Genomic DNA, 15,188 nt, shown 5'->3' on the forward strand with positions numbered 1-15,188 from the left:
TGCGCCAGTTTTCCAGTTCCATTACTGTATCACTACTTCATTTTGTGTTTCACAGAGGTGAGATGAAGTGAATATGCTGATTCAGTCCTCTTCATCTGGGCCGTCCCTTCTTTTCTTCTTTTTTTCTCTCTTCCATATTTTGTAGTTGAGATGGGGATCCTTGAAATTCAATTATGAGCTTTGATTTTAAAAACAATAGATTAAAAACTATAGTTTGTGAAATTTTTGGACAAAAACAGTTTCTGCTGTTGCTGGTGATTTTGCTTTGTTTTGACATTTCTAGTCTTTGAAGATTATTAAAGCTATAGTATGTAACTTTTCCACATGAAAATGTTTTAAAATGACCAGACCTATGTTATATATTTTGTTGAGTTGTGAACTTATATTATCCCAAATGTTTCCATCCATTTTCAAACCTAGTGAAATCCCTAATTTTAATCAAGGTAAGTCGGTTTCATCAATCAAAATTTACTTTTATATTTCCAATTTTAAGCCACATTTTTACGATACACTCGTCTTTAACTATAAAGTTTAACCAGATGAAGTATTTCATTCATTGGAAGAAACAAGATGAGCAAACATTAGCAGCAGCTTGGTTCACAGTCCCTCCGACACATCTTGTCGGAGAAACACTGATTTTTAACATGAAGATGCTTTATTCAGTGTTTTCGCTGGATTTAATCACTGGGTCTGTTTGGCTTTGTAACAATTGACACTGAGGGAATCCTAACTGGAAGGAGCTGATTGTAATGACGGCAATGTCGGTGAAGAAAACAACTCCAATGAATCCCACATTGCAAGAGACATTACTTGGAGTTTCTTGTTATTGTTTTGATTGAGAGACCTCTAGCAGCAGAAAATTACATAGTCTGCGTTTAAGGTGATAGCTCACTGTTTTTGCTGTTTCCGTTTGCGAGATTACCAAAGTCGTATGTGCAGCGGGACAAAGATAATGTAGCACTGTCACCTTCTCTGTTATGAAATGCGAAGTGATTTGTTTTTGTCTGAAAAATGATAGGGAAAAATAATTCTGATTCACACAGAGAAAAATAAAACCACCTGACAATCAGATGCAAACAAATGAGGTGCTTTATATTACAGAAAGATGGTGCTGATTGTAAGACAGCAGTAGCATTAGACAATACAACACAGTGAAAGTCTGTTTATCTGTATATGTGTGAGAGGGGAAAGAGAAGGAGAGAGAGGCTAATTCATCTTCTGCTGGCAGCAGTATTAGCTGTGGATGGATCCTGTAGACTGCGACCAGCCATCTGACCTGCCAGCAGCAGCACAGAGTGAAAAACATTATGCTGCTTACATGTCTTATATTTCATCCTCATATCTTGTGGTCAGCTCTTTTGTTTTTTTCTTTTCTCTGTTGTGCTAAAACTGATCCCAAGGCTCAATTTTGAGGTTTGTCTCCTGTCAGCTTCTGGGTTACTGTGTTTAATTCCACCTTTAATCTGTGCTAGAAACTGCTCTCAAAGTGATCTCACTGCTTGACCAACATAAATATGTGGAGAAAGTTGACTAAAGATTAAAAAAAAACAAAACAAAAAAAAAACAAAGATGAAAGAGTGTGACTTTTAGTTCTTTGGTATTATAGTGCAGACTTTTCAAATCAGTCTGTGTGTGACACAGCTATAAGAACAATAAAATCCCCTGATCTTCACTATGAGATTCAACTATAACTTTAATGTAAAACATACAGCTCAAAAGAAACAGTAAAGAGAGTATTGAGTGTTGTATAACCCCAAATGTTAGCCGCATGTATGCTAAACAAACGAAATGCTAATACAATAAATAGCATCTTTTCTGACGCCTGCTACTGTTGGCCAGGATTTCATGAAGCTGTAGAGTAAGAACAGAGGAATGGTTCGAATTGTCAATTTTCAAGAATAAACTTCCTCTAGACTAAAAATAAGTCTGAGTCACCGCTGGAGTAGATGGAGGAAACAGCTAGCCTGAAGGAGAGTGGCATCCTTCAAACACACACACGCACACACACACACACACACACACACACACACACACACACACAGAGAGGAAACATGCAGTATTCATTGATATACGTAACATTTTTCAATTCCCTATGTACATTCCATATCCACTAATGCTAACCTTAACTGAAACCACTAAATGCCACAAAATACTGGGAAAATGTCTGCACCTTAGAGGATTTTCATCATCTTTTATATCACAAAAGTACACACACACACACTCATGCACACAAACACACACACACATCATGCCCAGTGAAGTGTGCAGAATGGAGGATGAGAACAGAAAGTCATTATAAAGCAGCCGTCCAGACATCAGCCGAGGAATAGGCGCTGACACTCGAATATGAACTTTGTCTAACTCCACATTAACTGCACTTTGTGTGTGTGTGTGTGTGTGTGTGTGTGTGTGTGTGTGTGTGTGTGTGTGTGTGTGTGTGTGTGTGTGTATATAGAGAGAGTTGTATGCAGTCACATGCATTCGTGTTCCTATGACTTACAGTGTGGGTGTTTTTTTGTTTTTTTTTTGTTTGTTTTTTTTTTTTTTTTTTACTGATGGCGTGAAGTGTGATAGAAACTTCCCATAATGATTAACATGCAGGTGTTGACACTGGTTTATTATAATCCTTCACCAGGATGCTGCCCTCTTTGCTCATTAAACATGCGACTAGTTGAATTTCACGGTTCATGGCACTGGCAGTGGTTTCCTCTAAGGATGCAGTGTGAGCTCACTGGCACTCTGACTGGACAGACTAATTTGTGTGCTTAGATGCTTTTAGCCTCTGTTTATTTAAAAAAAACAAAAATCCACATAATGCAAAGAACTCATTGTCACTGTGATTAGTCAGAAGATAGGTGGCCTCTTGTTGTTGGTGCACATACACACAAGAGACAGTCTAAAGTTTAGTATTCTGGCTCATCACAGATGCAGGACCTCTGAAGATGCTTCACTTAGAATGACATTACAACTCTGTTTGTGGTGGACAGGACATTAGTATCTCATTAAACTCTCTCTTTTGGCTCGTAACACAGCTGATTGATTTCTCTGGTTTGGAAAATACCTTAATATCAAGATTATTTCTAATTCACCCTTTTCTTTGTGTCCCACACAGCTCCACTTAACCATCAGTAAGACGTCTGTGAAGGTGGTGTTAGATTGTTCTGTGGTTGGGGAGAAATCCATCAGTGCATCTGGTAACATCACCACCGATGGAGTGGAGGTCCTCGGAAGGATGTTTCGGTCCAGAGGTCCACAGGACAACTCTGCTCCGGTTAGTATGAATACTTGTTTGTATTATTTTTAAATGCACAATGAATATCGGGTGAACGCATACCTGTATGTTCATGGTTCCCTCAGGTCTTGAAAATTTGAAGTGCATCCTCCAGACATTAAGTATAGAGTCATTATCAGGACAGTAGAATATGGAAGAGTCAGCAAAATCAAGAGGTTAGAGTAACATGCCAGGATTTATTTCCCACCCTGACCCATATATTCATCAACCTAAAAACTTGTTTTTAATATTTTCTCCAAAAGCAGTTTTGCCTGAGTCGCAGAGAGAATTTTAAATTTTTTTGCTTGAATCAATCTGTTGTAGTTGCCCCTAGTGCATTGATTACAATGATAAGTCAGCAATGTGTGTGTGAACCATTATGGCCTGTAAAATGACAACCATAAATATCTAAAACCATTTCAGTGAGGAACTCAGTGGGAGTTCATTTTATTTATTGCAAATGGAAATGTACAAAGTGCTTTACATATACTTTGTTAGTCCTGCTCAACCCATTAAGTAGTACAGGCACTCAAAGAAAACTTTTGGCACACACAGGCAGGGGAGAGGGTGAGATATCCTGGGCTTCTGGGAATACTTAGCTCTGCTATTAGTAAATTTATACTTCTGACCTGTTCCAAAGAAAATTATCAGCTGGAAAATGCTTCATGAAGAGGTTTTTCAAAAGGAAAATAAAGAAGATGTGACATTTTCTCCATTTACCTTCAGATTGTCCCTCACTGGCCAGTAAAGTGGTCCTGTGGTTATTGATTAAAAATATGTTGTATTTTTTTAATGTTGGGGAAGATCTCTAGAGATAGTAGAAAATGAAACCATAGCTTTACCTTGCTTTTAACGTCATACAAATCTCAATTTATATAATTTTACTTTCTGTCCTTTGAAGCAGCCAGAAGTGATGTGTTTTGTTGGAAAGACTACTAGTTTGTTTTAGGCTCCACAATGAGCGACATTTCTAATTATCTGGAGAGACTTAAGTTCGGAGTGTTTTTCTCATACATAGTTACATGAGCCTGTGGATCTTCAGGTGATGAGTTGATTGAGGGGATTACAAATGACAGTTCATCAGTGAGGATAGATTAAATCATATGATCACATTTTTTTCTCGAGGTCTCAATCAGCCAACCCAACATTTCTATTAATCTGTGTCAAAAGCACGAAGTGATCACATTAAGTATGTATCTACTGGGTCTCAGTGTTAGTTTGAGTTTGACTGAAAGTGCTCAGCTCTTTTAAGTCAGAGAACACCCCCCACCCCTCACCCCCCACCCCTCACCCCCCACCCGTGGTGCTGTAATAGGACTATAATTACTTGGATAAGACTGTTTCACACAAGCTGCAAGGCCTTTACTCCCAAGGAATTAAAAATATTTCATTTAGATTATTGTCATGAATTTTCCAATAAATTGGACTATTTGTAGTATTTAAGATTTGACATTTGAAAGAGATGAGGTGACAATTTGAATTTAACTGAACCTGGGATGTTTGCTTAACTAAAGAATGACCCAGTTACTGTACATCAGACGTTCAGGCACCCTGTCTATACTTCAAATAATACATAAAACACTATTTAAACCTCAAGTAAAAATTAAATCGGGCCAAACCAGGTACAATGTTTCCATGTAGCAGATTACTCGAGTTTATATGAAGCAATACAGATTATGATTGTGTAAATGAAACAGTAGCAGGGATAAAAACAAACACTTATCGGACAGTTTCCCACCAGCCGACAGAATCTCATCCAAGTCTATAATCATGTGTTCGTGTCTGTATGTATTTAACTTCTTAGATAAAATAGTTTCACAGTCATTTAGTCTAAGCAGGAGTTTTCCATAGTTTAAGTTGTGTCTGTGATATATATGTGTATTAAGTTTTGATCTTTGTTGAAGGTTGATGTCTGGTTTCTGGATGGTTAGAAATGTAGGTCCTCGACACTGCCCTTTTACTAAAATAAACAGTATATGTCAGCAGGCACCTTCTTCAGTCTTGATGCCAAACTTTAGAAATGAATCAGACACAAGCCCATGACCTAATTTATAGCCTAGTCTATAGTTTAAGACTGGAGGAGCCTCCAGAACATTCATTTTGTTTGTCAAAGCGATCAGCCAGACTGCGTCTATCTATCTTCCAGCACTTTTCAGCTGGTCATTAGAGCTCGTAACAGTCAGACTGTCTGTGATCTTGTTTCTTATCGACACACAAACACACAACAAAACCACATCATTACAAAATACCATGGTTGAAATTCTGTTTTCTAATGTTGCCTCTGTTTCTTTCATGTATTTTGAAATGTGTTATATGATAATATATTAATTGCAGAATTAATGGGATTTGCGTGTGTGTGTGTGTGTGTGTGTGTGTGTGTTTATAGTTCCAGCTCCAGATGTTTGACATCATCTGCAGTACATCCTGGGCGAGCAGAGATAAGTGTTGTGAACTGCCAGCATTGGTAAGAAACTTACATGTGAATACACTGTCTTAGGAACACACATGCTCACACTAACTTCAAAATATTATTTTCTACCTCTCCTCTCCGACTCCACAGTGGTTTAATGCTCTGATTATTACAGCCTTAGATAATTAGAGTGATAATTGATTCAAACCAAGTTATGATGAGATCAGAATTAAAGACAAGTTACTTGGAATCTGTACTGAATGTGCTGCTGTTAGCGTTGGCCACTGTTAGATGTACTTCTGGTCAGATGCATAATTTCATTTAGGTGATATAAATTCCCTGAATGAGAACCTTGAGAGTCAACAATGTTGTCCTCCTTTGCACATACAGAAATCTGGTCTGTAGTGTGCCTGCATGAGAATACCAGTTATCAGGCCTAAACATACCCACACAAATAGATACACACATATTCATTCTGATGCAATAAAGAGATATCTCTGTGTTGTTTAAATGTTGTGCGTGTGTGTTTTCAGAGAGTTGAGGAGCAGTGCCCTCCCATGCCTCATGCCTGCACCTGCTCCCAGGACAGCAAAGGACCCCCAGGACCCTCTGGACCCCCTGTAAGTGATCACTGTTTTTTAACTCAGTTATTTATCAATTCATTTAATTATTCAATAAATGAATCATTCAGACTCTTTTGCTTGGTCCCGTGTGAAGACTATCTTTTCAGTATGTTTATGTCTTTGTGCCTGGCTTCCCAGAGGCCTGTATGAAAAGATCAATGTGTCTTTCCTCTTGTCTTTGCATTTCTTTTTTTCTCCTCTGTCTCTGTATAGTGTCATCTATTCATACCTCAGTGCATTTGTTGACAGGCCTTTTCATTCCCATTTTCTCTTCTGCCTTGTGTCAGTTATTCATTCATTCATTCACTTTGACTGTCTGGAAGTGTTTAGACTGTCAATAATAGATGCTACTGGTAAATTTCAAAGTCAAGCAGCCACTCTGGCAGCTTCATGAAAAAGTTCATTTCCTTGTTGAGAAAGTCAGTACAAATCACCTCAATTCAAATTACTTTATTGTCCCTCAAGGGCAGTTGGGGGCTGGTTTGCAATAAAAAAAAAGTCATAAACAGTGCATTCACACACATAAAATAATCCTGTAAAATATTAGTACGTAAAAATAAAAATTTGAAAGACACAAGACTTGGTCTCTTGTCCACTGAACAATTTATATCAGAAAACAGTTGCTCTCAAAGCTGATATTTTTTGGAATCCCACTTAATGAAAAAGATTACAAATCTTTAGACATTTTCACTGAGCTGGCAGTTTGTTAGAGAAAGAGGGATGAGCTTGTAGAGAAGCTGTATTCCTCTCACACAGTGGCAGGTAAAACCTGATGGAGGCTGAGATATTGAGAGCAAGTAAATGAGCTCATTTACAGCTTTTTGTCTATATCCTCTCTTCTTTTTCTTTTTTCTTTCGCTCTCCCCCACTTGATCTTTTCATTCCTTTCTCTCTACTTTACTCCGTGTCTGTATCTCTTTTCTTTCTCTTATCATCTGTCCTTTCTTAAGTTCTCTATTTTTGTCTCTGTCTCTGCCCTTTGGGCCTGAGGGCAGGAGAGAGGTGTTGATCAACAGCGGTATTGTTTGAGAAAGTAATTATGTGACGGTTCAATTTATCACAGCTAATTACAATCCCCCAGTTTTCATCCCTGTCCAACGAGCCCGATCCACTTACTCATCTATAGGATTATACCCACAGGCCACGGCCCTCTCTTCTGCTTTCATACATCTTTGTCTTTGTGTCTGTTTTCTTTAACAGTCCATCCTTATGGCAGAAACATATACTACAGTGAAATGTTAGCTTAGCCATGGAAAATATTCTAACAAAGTTGAACTTATTTTTAATGCTGGAAGTTCATTCAACAGTTATGTGGAAACTGCTGATAACTGAACTCAATTTGAAGACACCGTGATGGAATTTCAACTCATTATCTTTTTACTTGTTGTCAGAAAAAAGACTAAAAGAGAGGCTGAAAAACGTCCTTATACATTTTTTACACATTTTTATAGTTTTTTGTGTTTTTGTTTTTATGTTTTCTCTCCACGATTTTCTTTTCACCCCAAATATCTTTTTATATCTTTTTTCTTTTCTCTGGTTCACTCTCTTTCTCTCTCCATTTTCTGTTTTTTCTGTTTTTTCTTTTGCCTCCACTTCATCCCAATGCCTGAGACTCTTCTTCTCTCTCTCTCTCACTCATTTTATGCCTCCGTCTGTCTCTGTCTGTGTCTGTTTCTCTCTCCGGCATTGAATGGGCTCCTTAAATCACATTTTAACTGCAGCACATGGGCGTAGTTGAATGGTTTAATGACAAAATCATAGCCACTTTTGTGTTAAAACTGCACACTGCAGTCAGTGGGGTTTTGAAGAAGGATGAAAAGGCAGTGCCATTCCCCTTGTTAAAACAATATAATGGTTGTTAACACAATAAATGTATTGTATCCCTTGTGGAAAAAAACTTTTTCTACACACAGGGAAACTTTCAAAATCCTAACAGAGTGTGGAAACTGTCTGTTTCACTGTAAAAAAAAAAAAAAAAAAAAAAAAAACAACAAAAAAAAAACAAAAAAAAAACGGATGTGTACACAATTTGTTGTTGTGCTGCTGAGACTTTGCTCGTAAGCCAAGGAGTGTGAATTAAGCTAAATAAATACTTGGATCTTGGGGATACTTGATGCAGTGTGCAAACGCAATGACAAAACAAAATGAGATGGAGAGCAAAGAATTATTATAAAATGATAAAGAAACTATAGTAGTTGCCATCTGATCGTAACATTAGAGATGAAATTGTTATAAAACATTATTAATTTACACAGTTTTCATATTGAATAGAATACGTACTTGTGTCGATGGTATATCAACACACACAAGACCCTATTTTATCCACCATATAGACAGGTGGAAGTAATCATTCAAAACAATGTGTTTTTTTTTCTCCTGAGAGTAATTTCTGTGTTTGTGTTCGCTGTCAGATGTATATGTTTTCTTGCACGGCAGCAGGCCTCTACAGTTTTCTAAATCTTTCACTATTGTTTGAAATAGTATCGATTGCCCCAACTGAATTGCAATCTGTGCCGCCTGATTTGGCTCAGACTCGATACCGAACATCAGTCAGCAATCAATCTGACATTAAGGAAAACAAGACATGCCTGGCCCACCATCTCTGTTTGTTAAAATTGAATTGTGTCCATGCTGTTTGAGATCCAAGTGTTGTTTGAAAAAATGTAAATTTTGCCTTTGGCATCAAATTGCTTAGTTAAATGGTAATAGCTGTGTATTTTCTTTTCTATTGCCATTAAAGGCCCATGTAAAATCCAAACACAATTATTTGTATTACTGATGTTGGAGGCCAATTTCAGTTTCTCTGCAGGTTTTGCCCTGCCTCCAAAGTCATGGGCACACATTGTTTGCAAAAATCCATTAAAAACTACTTGCAGAGACAAATTGCTAAATTGATAAAAGTAATCAATCATTTTGAATAACATGTTTTTTGTTTTTTTTTAAACTTATTTGCATTTACAAAGGCACAATTGTTGCATTTGAATCAAAAGAACAGTAGTTCCACTCCATCTCTTCCCTGCCAAAAGGAGAATTGAAAGACACTTTCAGCCTCTTAAAAGTCTACTCTTTTGTATTCTCACACACCATACGTACAGACAGGTGACAAATGAAAGGCAAAACCTGAAAAACGAGTGGAGAAACAGGATGACGATGCCCACATCCATAGGACACAAGAGGTCACTGAATGGTTTGATGAGTATGAAAATGATGTGAATCATATACTGTGGCCTTTGCTGCCACCAGATCTCAACCCAATTAAACACCAATGGGAGATTTTCGGCTGAAGTGTTATACAGCGCTCTCCATCATCAAAACCCCAAATGAGAGAATATCTTCTGAAAGAAAGGTGTTCATCTCTCCAGTAGAGTTCAGAGACTTGGAGAATCAGTGCCAAGGAGCATTGGTCCAATACCTGACTGAGACACTCTGTTGGTTTTTCCTTTTAATTTGTAACCAGTCTGTAGTTGAAAGAGTAACTAGTTGCTTTAATTCTTCCTCCTCTTTCCTTTCACCACTCCACTGTTGATGGATGTTGATGGGGAACAAAAGCCCCATCGTCCGCCTGATTTGAGCTGTAAGGAAACACTGACCAGAGACAGTGGCAAAAAAAATTGCACATTATGGGAGTTTGCACAGAGCATGGATTTGGTCCCTTTTTCCAGTAGAATGGATCACCTCATGGACAGTGCAGCCAGGGGGAATCATTACAGCGACCAAATACTCTTTCAATGTATATACTGTATAGGCATATGAGTTCTACATCAACATAGAGCTTACAAAATCAGAACCTGTCATTTAACAGGCAAAGGTGGAACCAGACCCTATAAACATTATTGTCACCTGCTTAATAAGTTCATGTTAGTAATAAATAACAATACATGTTCTGTTCACAGAGATACACATACACGTCAAAGCAGCAGATTTTCTCTGTAAGTTGTTTAAATAGATCTTATAAAACTGATGTCTTCTGAGTGGTAAAGCAAAGGAGGACAAACTTCATACTTTACTTGGTTCAATAGTTTTGTGCGTTTAAACTTTTCATTGGCATGAATTGGGAAAACAAAAATGACACTGGTACTATATAATAAGATGATACAGAATTTGTTATAGAAACTGGTAACAAACAAAAGATGATAGACAATCCTTCCATTAGGACTGACCTACTGCTTCTACCACATGTGTGTGTCACTTTTCATATTCCTCTCCCTTCATGGAACCATCCCTCCTGTCCCCTCTGGCTAAATACTGCAGGAACCACCTCGCCCCCACCTCATTCCCAGGGGGGGCCTATTTAAGCAAACACAGGAAAAGGATGTATCCCAAATCGGCCAATGATTAGCAGATGTATGCAGTTTGTCCCTGGATAATCCTGAGGGCTAAAGAGGTCAGCCCAGGGTTTACAGCTCCAGACTCCTGCTGTTAACTTACAGATGCAGAGTAATAAAGTGCAGAGCTCAGCGGGACGGTTTACAGCACAGGTCACTGTTGGCCTCTGTCCATCATATTCCTAATCCATCCATATCAAAGACCCGTACAGTTCCAGTTTTATTATTGGATTTTTTCTTTTTTAAATGAACACCATTTCCATGTTTGTAAGGGAGTCTGAGGGGGAAATATTTTTGCAGAGGCGTGTTTCTTAGCTGTTACCCTCTTTTTAGGCACACAATTTGCAAACATTGATTATGTGTCTTTTCACAGTGTGTTTTTGTTGTTTCCTGTGTTTCAGGGTGGTCCAGGCATAAGGGGAGCCAGAGGAGACAGAGGAGAGCCAGGAATAACGGTTGGTAAAATGCTCTTAAATTCTGAGACTATTTATTCTTCTGCAAAACATCCAGAACACAATACGTCTCAAATAGTGTCTATAATTCATCTTTTACTTGGCTGAGTATCTATGTGGTAGCATATTCCTGAGGGAAGAAGGAGCACCCCAGGAGTTCACAGTAAAGCACAAACTGTGGGCGCTAGCATAATTTCCATGAATTCATAGATGAATAAATTGAACCTTAAAGCTTAAATCAATATTTCTCGGATTAATGCCTCTCTCCACTCTTTCAAACTGGCTGGACATCAGAGAGCCTCACGATTTCACATGTCAGAGTTCGATCAGACTGAACTCTTCTTGAGTCGGGGTCAGTTTGCAACTCTAAGTGAAGACATCTCCCTGTTGATCAACGAAACTAATGAGGAGCCCACAAGACTAAGCAAGACTCTTATTTATAGTGCATGTTATTCATAATCTGAATTTGCTGGTCCACACCTCCACCTCCAGGGACAGAACAAACTCCATCCTCTGTTCAACCCAGTGATTAGATGATAAGAGGAAAGACTTCAGGGGTGTGTAGTAAAGCCCCCAAATCACAAAGAGTTGTTTCAACATCAGCCCACCCTCCAGACAGGATGTGAAACACCCTTGGGCTAAAAGAAGTGGTCACCTTAGAAATCCCACATCAATTTTCCAGACTAACTCATCTTCCTTTTGGCCTCAAGACAGGCAGGCGAGGCAGGCTCTGACCGCCGCTGTTACTATCCTGTCTTTAACAGACAGTGTTCCAACAAATCTTGTCTTGAACTATCATTGAAAGATTTACTGTAGAGTTTGCATCTGCTGTAGTTTTGCTATGGTAATCTGTTCCAAACTGTTACCAGCCATCCAGCTGTGGCAGTCGGTACAAGGCCTGATGCTGTTAGAAAATTTTCTCAATACCAATACCCACCAGTTCCCATGATTGTAATTTCATCTTAGATTTAAAAAAAATATGTTTTGAAGGTTTTCTTCTTTGAAAGAAGCAGCAGGAGTTCTGCCACTTCTGTTCAGACTCACAAGGCTGCCAATCAATAAAAAAAAAAGGTTGTATATTTCAACCATATGTCCTCCTTTGACTCTGCTGAGTGACAGCGTATCGAGTGCACTACATGAAGTGGCCCACCCAGAACTTAAAACTTCACACATTTTGATAGAAATTCCCAAGAATGAAACAAAGCTTTCTCAATACATACCGTGTGTGTTATGCTTGATGGGTGTAATTGTGTTAGTTTTGGAGTGCAATGTGGTTTTCTCTCACGCTGGCACACACATACTGTGCAGTGCACATGTATATATTAATACATGTCTGTCAGATCACACTTGTCTTCTGTAGCTCTGCAGCTTCACCCAACTTTTATTTGAATATTTGGATTATATTGTTGTGTGAGACCAGCTCCTCCATGAATTCATCCTTATTCATTCTCAGTAATTTTTTAATTATTACAGTATATGCACTGATAAATGGGGAAGTACATTTTGCAGTTATTAAAATAAATGTTCAAGTAATTGAAATTTCATCATCTGTCAATTGATTCATCTCTCCAGGTAGTTTGGCGGCATACTTTAGTGATATCATTTGATTAAACATTTCAGTCCTCTGTTCCCTGTTCTCTGTTCCCACCCCATTCATGTATATCTGATCCACGGTTCCTTTTGATTGTATGCATGGATAAGAAAGACACGGAGCCAGTAACTGTGTGGTTGAGCAGTAAGACAATAAATACAGCTGGAGTGAAGATTACTTTGGCTACTGCTGCTGAGCCAACAAGCTGCAAATGCTGCGATTCAGCGGCGGTTTACAGGAATTCTCCACTTTTCTGACTCCCACTGCAAGAACCCTGTCTGCAGCTCACACACATGAATCAAATGAGCCGACACACCGGCACAACCTGATTTATAGATGGATGGACAAGTGTCTACATCCATTTCCTGTAGTAGATCTCATTATTGAAGCAGCCAATGGTAGTAAAAGCCCCGAGCATGTAGTGATGATGCTGACCAGGGTTTGTTTTAACTTGATCCTCAGCCTTTGAGGAAATGGGCCCTCACCCAGAGGATATTTAACACTGTCATATAATAAACAGGTAAACATTCTTCAGATTTTAGTTAGAGCTATAATGAGATATAATTCTTAAAAGTGAATCTAACTTGTATGTAATTTTAAGTGCTATTACTGAGGTGTTTATCTGCATTTCACGAATATGTGGTATTAAACCATCAACATCACGTGATCGTCTTTTGGACTTTGGGACTTTGCTCAGTTGTCATGAAGCTGTTAAAATATTTTTTTTTTCTCAGCAATTTGAAGATTTCCTGTCTACGTTGCTCAAAAGCTGCGCCCAAAAATGAATGCTGAAAAACCACTGTTGTTTTCACAGGGACCTCAAGGGCCAGTGGGAGAGATTGGCCCACCTGGACACTCAGGACCGCCTGGTCCTCAGGGACCCGGTGGACTCTCCATTCAGGGGCCCCCGGTAAGACTTTGCCCAAGTGCGTATTTTTGTGTGCATGCTGAAACGTAGTGTAATGTCATATTTTCAGGAGTGCAACATCACATCTTGGTAATTTCCATAATTACTTGATCATTTCAACATGAAAATAGGCATAATTTACACATAATAACTCTCCTCTCAGAAGAAACGTCTATGGTCCTAATATTTGGACGGTGTTTCAAAAGAAAAACATTTTTACGAAATGATACAGGACCCATATCTGGGATCAAGACAAATATCAAATACAGAAACCAAAAGTTTTGTTATTCCCAAGCATCACTGCTACATTACACTATGATGGAAACATAGTCACCAAATGTGTGTTGTGTGCCATTCTCCTCCCACCTGTCTGCAGTAAGGTCACAAAATGTGTGCAATTAGAAATGGACCTAGCATCGAGTTGTCAACCACCAGCCAATATAAACTGACAAATGTTGACATATGCCTTAAATAGACTTCCACACTCTTGTAGGATCTTGTCCAAAGCATGCTAAGGCTGTTCTGGGGACTTGTGGTGGCTCAGCATCTTATTAAGATAACTGATGTTGGTTTTTGTAGTCCTTTGGTAGCTATCGATATGACTGCTGGTCCAGCTGAGATGTAATGACACTGTTTGTTTTACAGGGCGCTGCTGGAGAGAAGGGAGAGAGAGGAGAGAGCGGTCCAGCCGGACAAGTGGTAAGACAGCATTTCCTAAAAAATTAATTATCACTAAGGTGCAATGGCCCCCGAAGGCTCACAGAAATGAAACTTGTTGCCCTATTAAGGCAACAATTTCTTTCATAAGTCTTTGTTTTCTGTCTTGATCTTTAGCATTTAATAGGTAAGAGTCACACAGATAACAAAACACCTGTTGGAGGTGAAAATATACACATTTACACACATTTACTACCTTAATTTTTTTTCACTGAATATTGAGCAGAAAGTGCTTGGGGCTGGGAAGTATTTTTTTCATGTGGATTCATTTTTGAGGTGGACGAACAACTTCAATTGTGAAAATGTTTTTTGTTGTATTTTTTATTATCCTGGCCAGTCCAGTAAAGCTAGTATTAGTATAAAGCAATTTGTCAATGTGTCCCATATAATTGCAAATTCTTCATTCCTTGAGTTGTTAAAGCTGCAGTAGATTTAGTGGCTGGGTAGTGATGCTGTCCTTTTAATCAAGAAACCTTGCGTTGACCTACTGAACTTTCGTTTTATTTGTTTATTCTGGAGGTGAGGGGCCATGCCAAAAGTGTTAATCTCTTTTATCAGAACTGTACTCGATAAAATCCTGTATATTATTCCCTCATAGTTTCATAACTGCACATTGTAAATGAGTGAGAGAGGAGGAGTTGAGAGGAAAATTAACATAAAGGTTCAAGTGTGTGTGTGTGTGTGTGTGTGTGTGTGTGTGTGTGTGTGTGTAAGCACGGAATGTTTTGTTGCTGACACACACACATCCATATAGACACAGACACACAGCAATCTAATGGAATCATTGAGATGTGCATAATCGTTACCAGCGTCTCCATTATTGGGCAGTGAACCAATCAGAGGTAATACTGAATTAATTTAATGGTGCTCTACTGGGAGCTCTGGACATCAG

The 15,188-nt window shown here is 38.6% G+C and overlaps 1 protein-coding gene across 4 annotated transcripts in view; it reads left to right on the plus strand.

Annotated features, from left to right (window-relative positions):
• Positions 1–15,188, plus strand: part of LOC130172017 (collagen alpha-1(XIV) chain-like) — a 140,662-nt gene that overhangs the window by 90,153 nt on the left and 35,321 nt on the right. For all 4 annotated transcript variants that reach the window (XR_008828221.1, XM_056380408.1, XM_056380407.1 and 1 more), the window contains 6 exons: positions 3,113–3,271; positions 5,658–5,735; positions 6,215–6,301; positions 11,031–11,084; positions 13,487–13,582; positions 14,225–14,278. Coding sequence is in view for 3 of the 4 variants with exons in the window: in XM_056380408.1 (XP_056236383.1) it covers positions 3,113–3,271; positions 5,658–5,735; positions 6,215–6,301; positions 11,031–11,084; positions 13,487–13,582; positions 14,225–14,278 (528 nt within the window). In the remaining variant the exon portion in view is untranslated. The remainder of the gene's footprint in view (positions 1–3,112; positions 3,272–5,657; positions 5,736–6,214; positions 6,302–11,030; positions 11,085–13,486; positions 13,583–14,224; positions 14,279–15,188) is intronic.

This window comes from Seriola aureovittata, chromosome 7, assembly GCF_021018895.1.
Source record: "Seriola aureovittata isolate HTS-2021-v1 ecotype China chromosome 7, ASM2101889v1, whole genome shotgun sequence".
In the NCBI taxonomy this organism is placed as follows: domain Eukaryota; kingdom Metazoa; phylum Chordata; class Actinopteri; order Carangiformes; family Carangidae; genus Seriola; species Seriola aureovittata.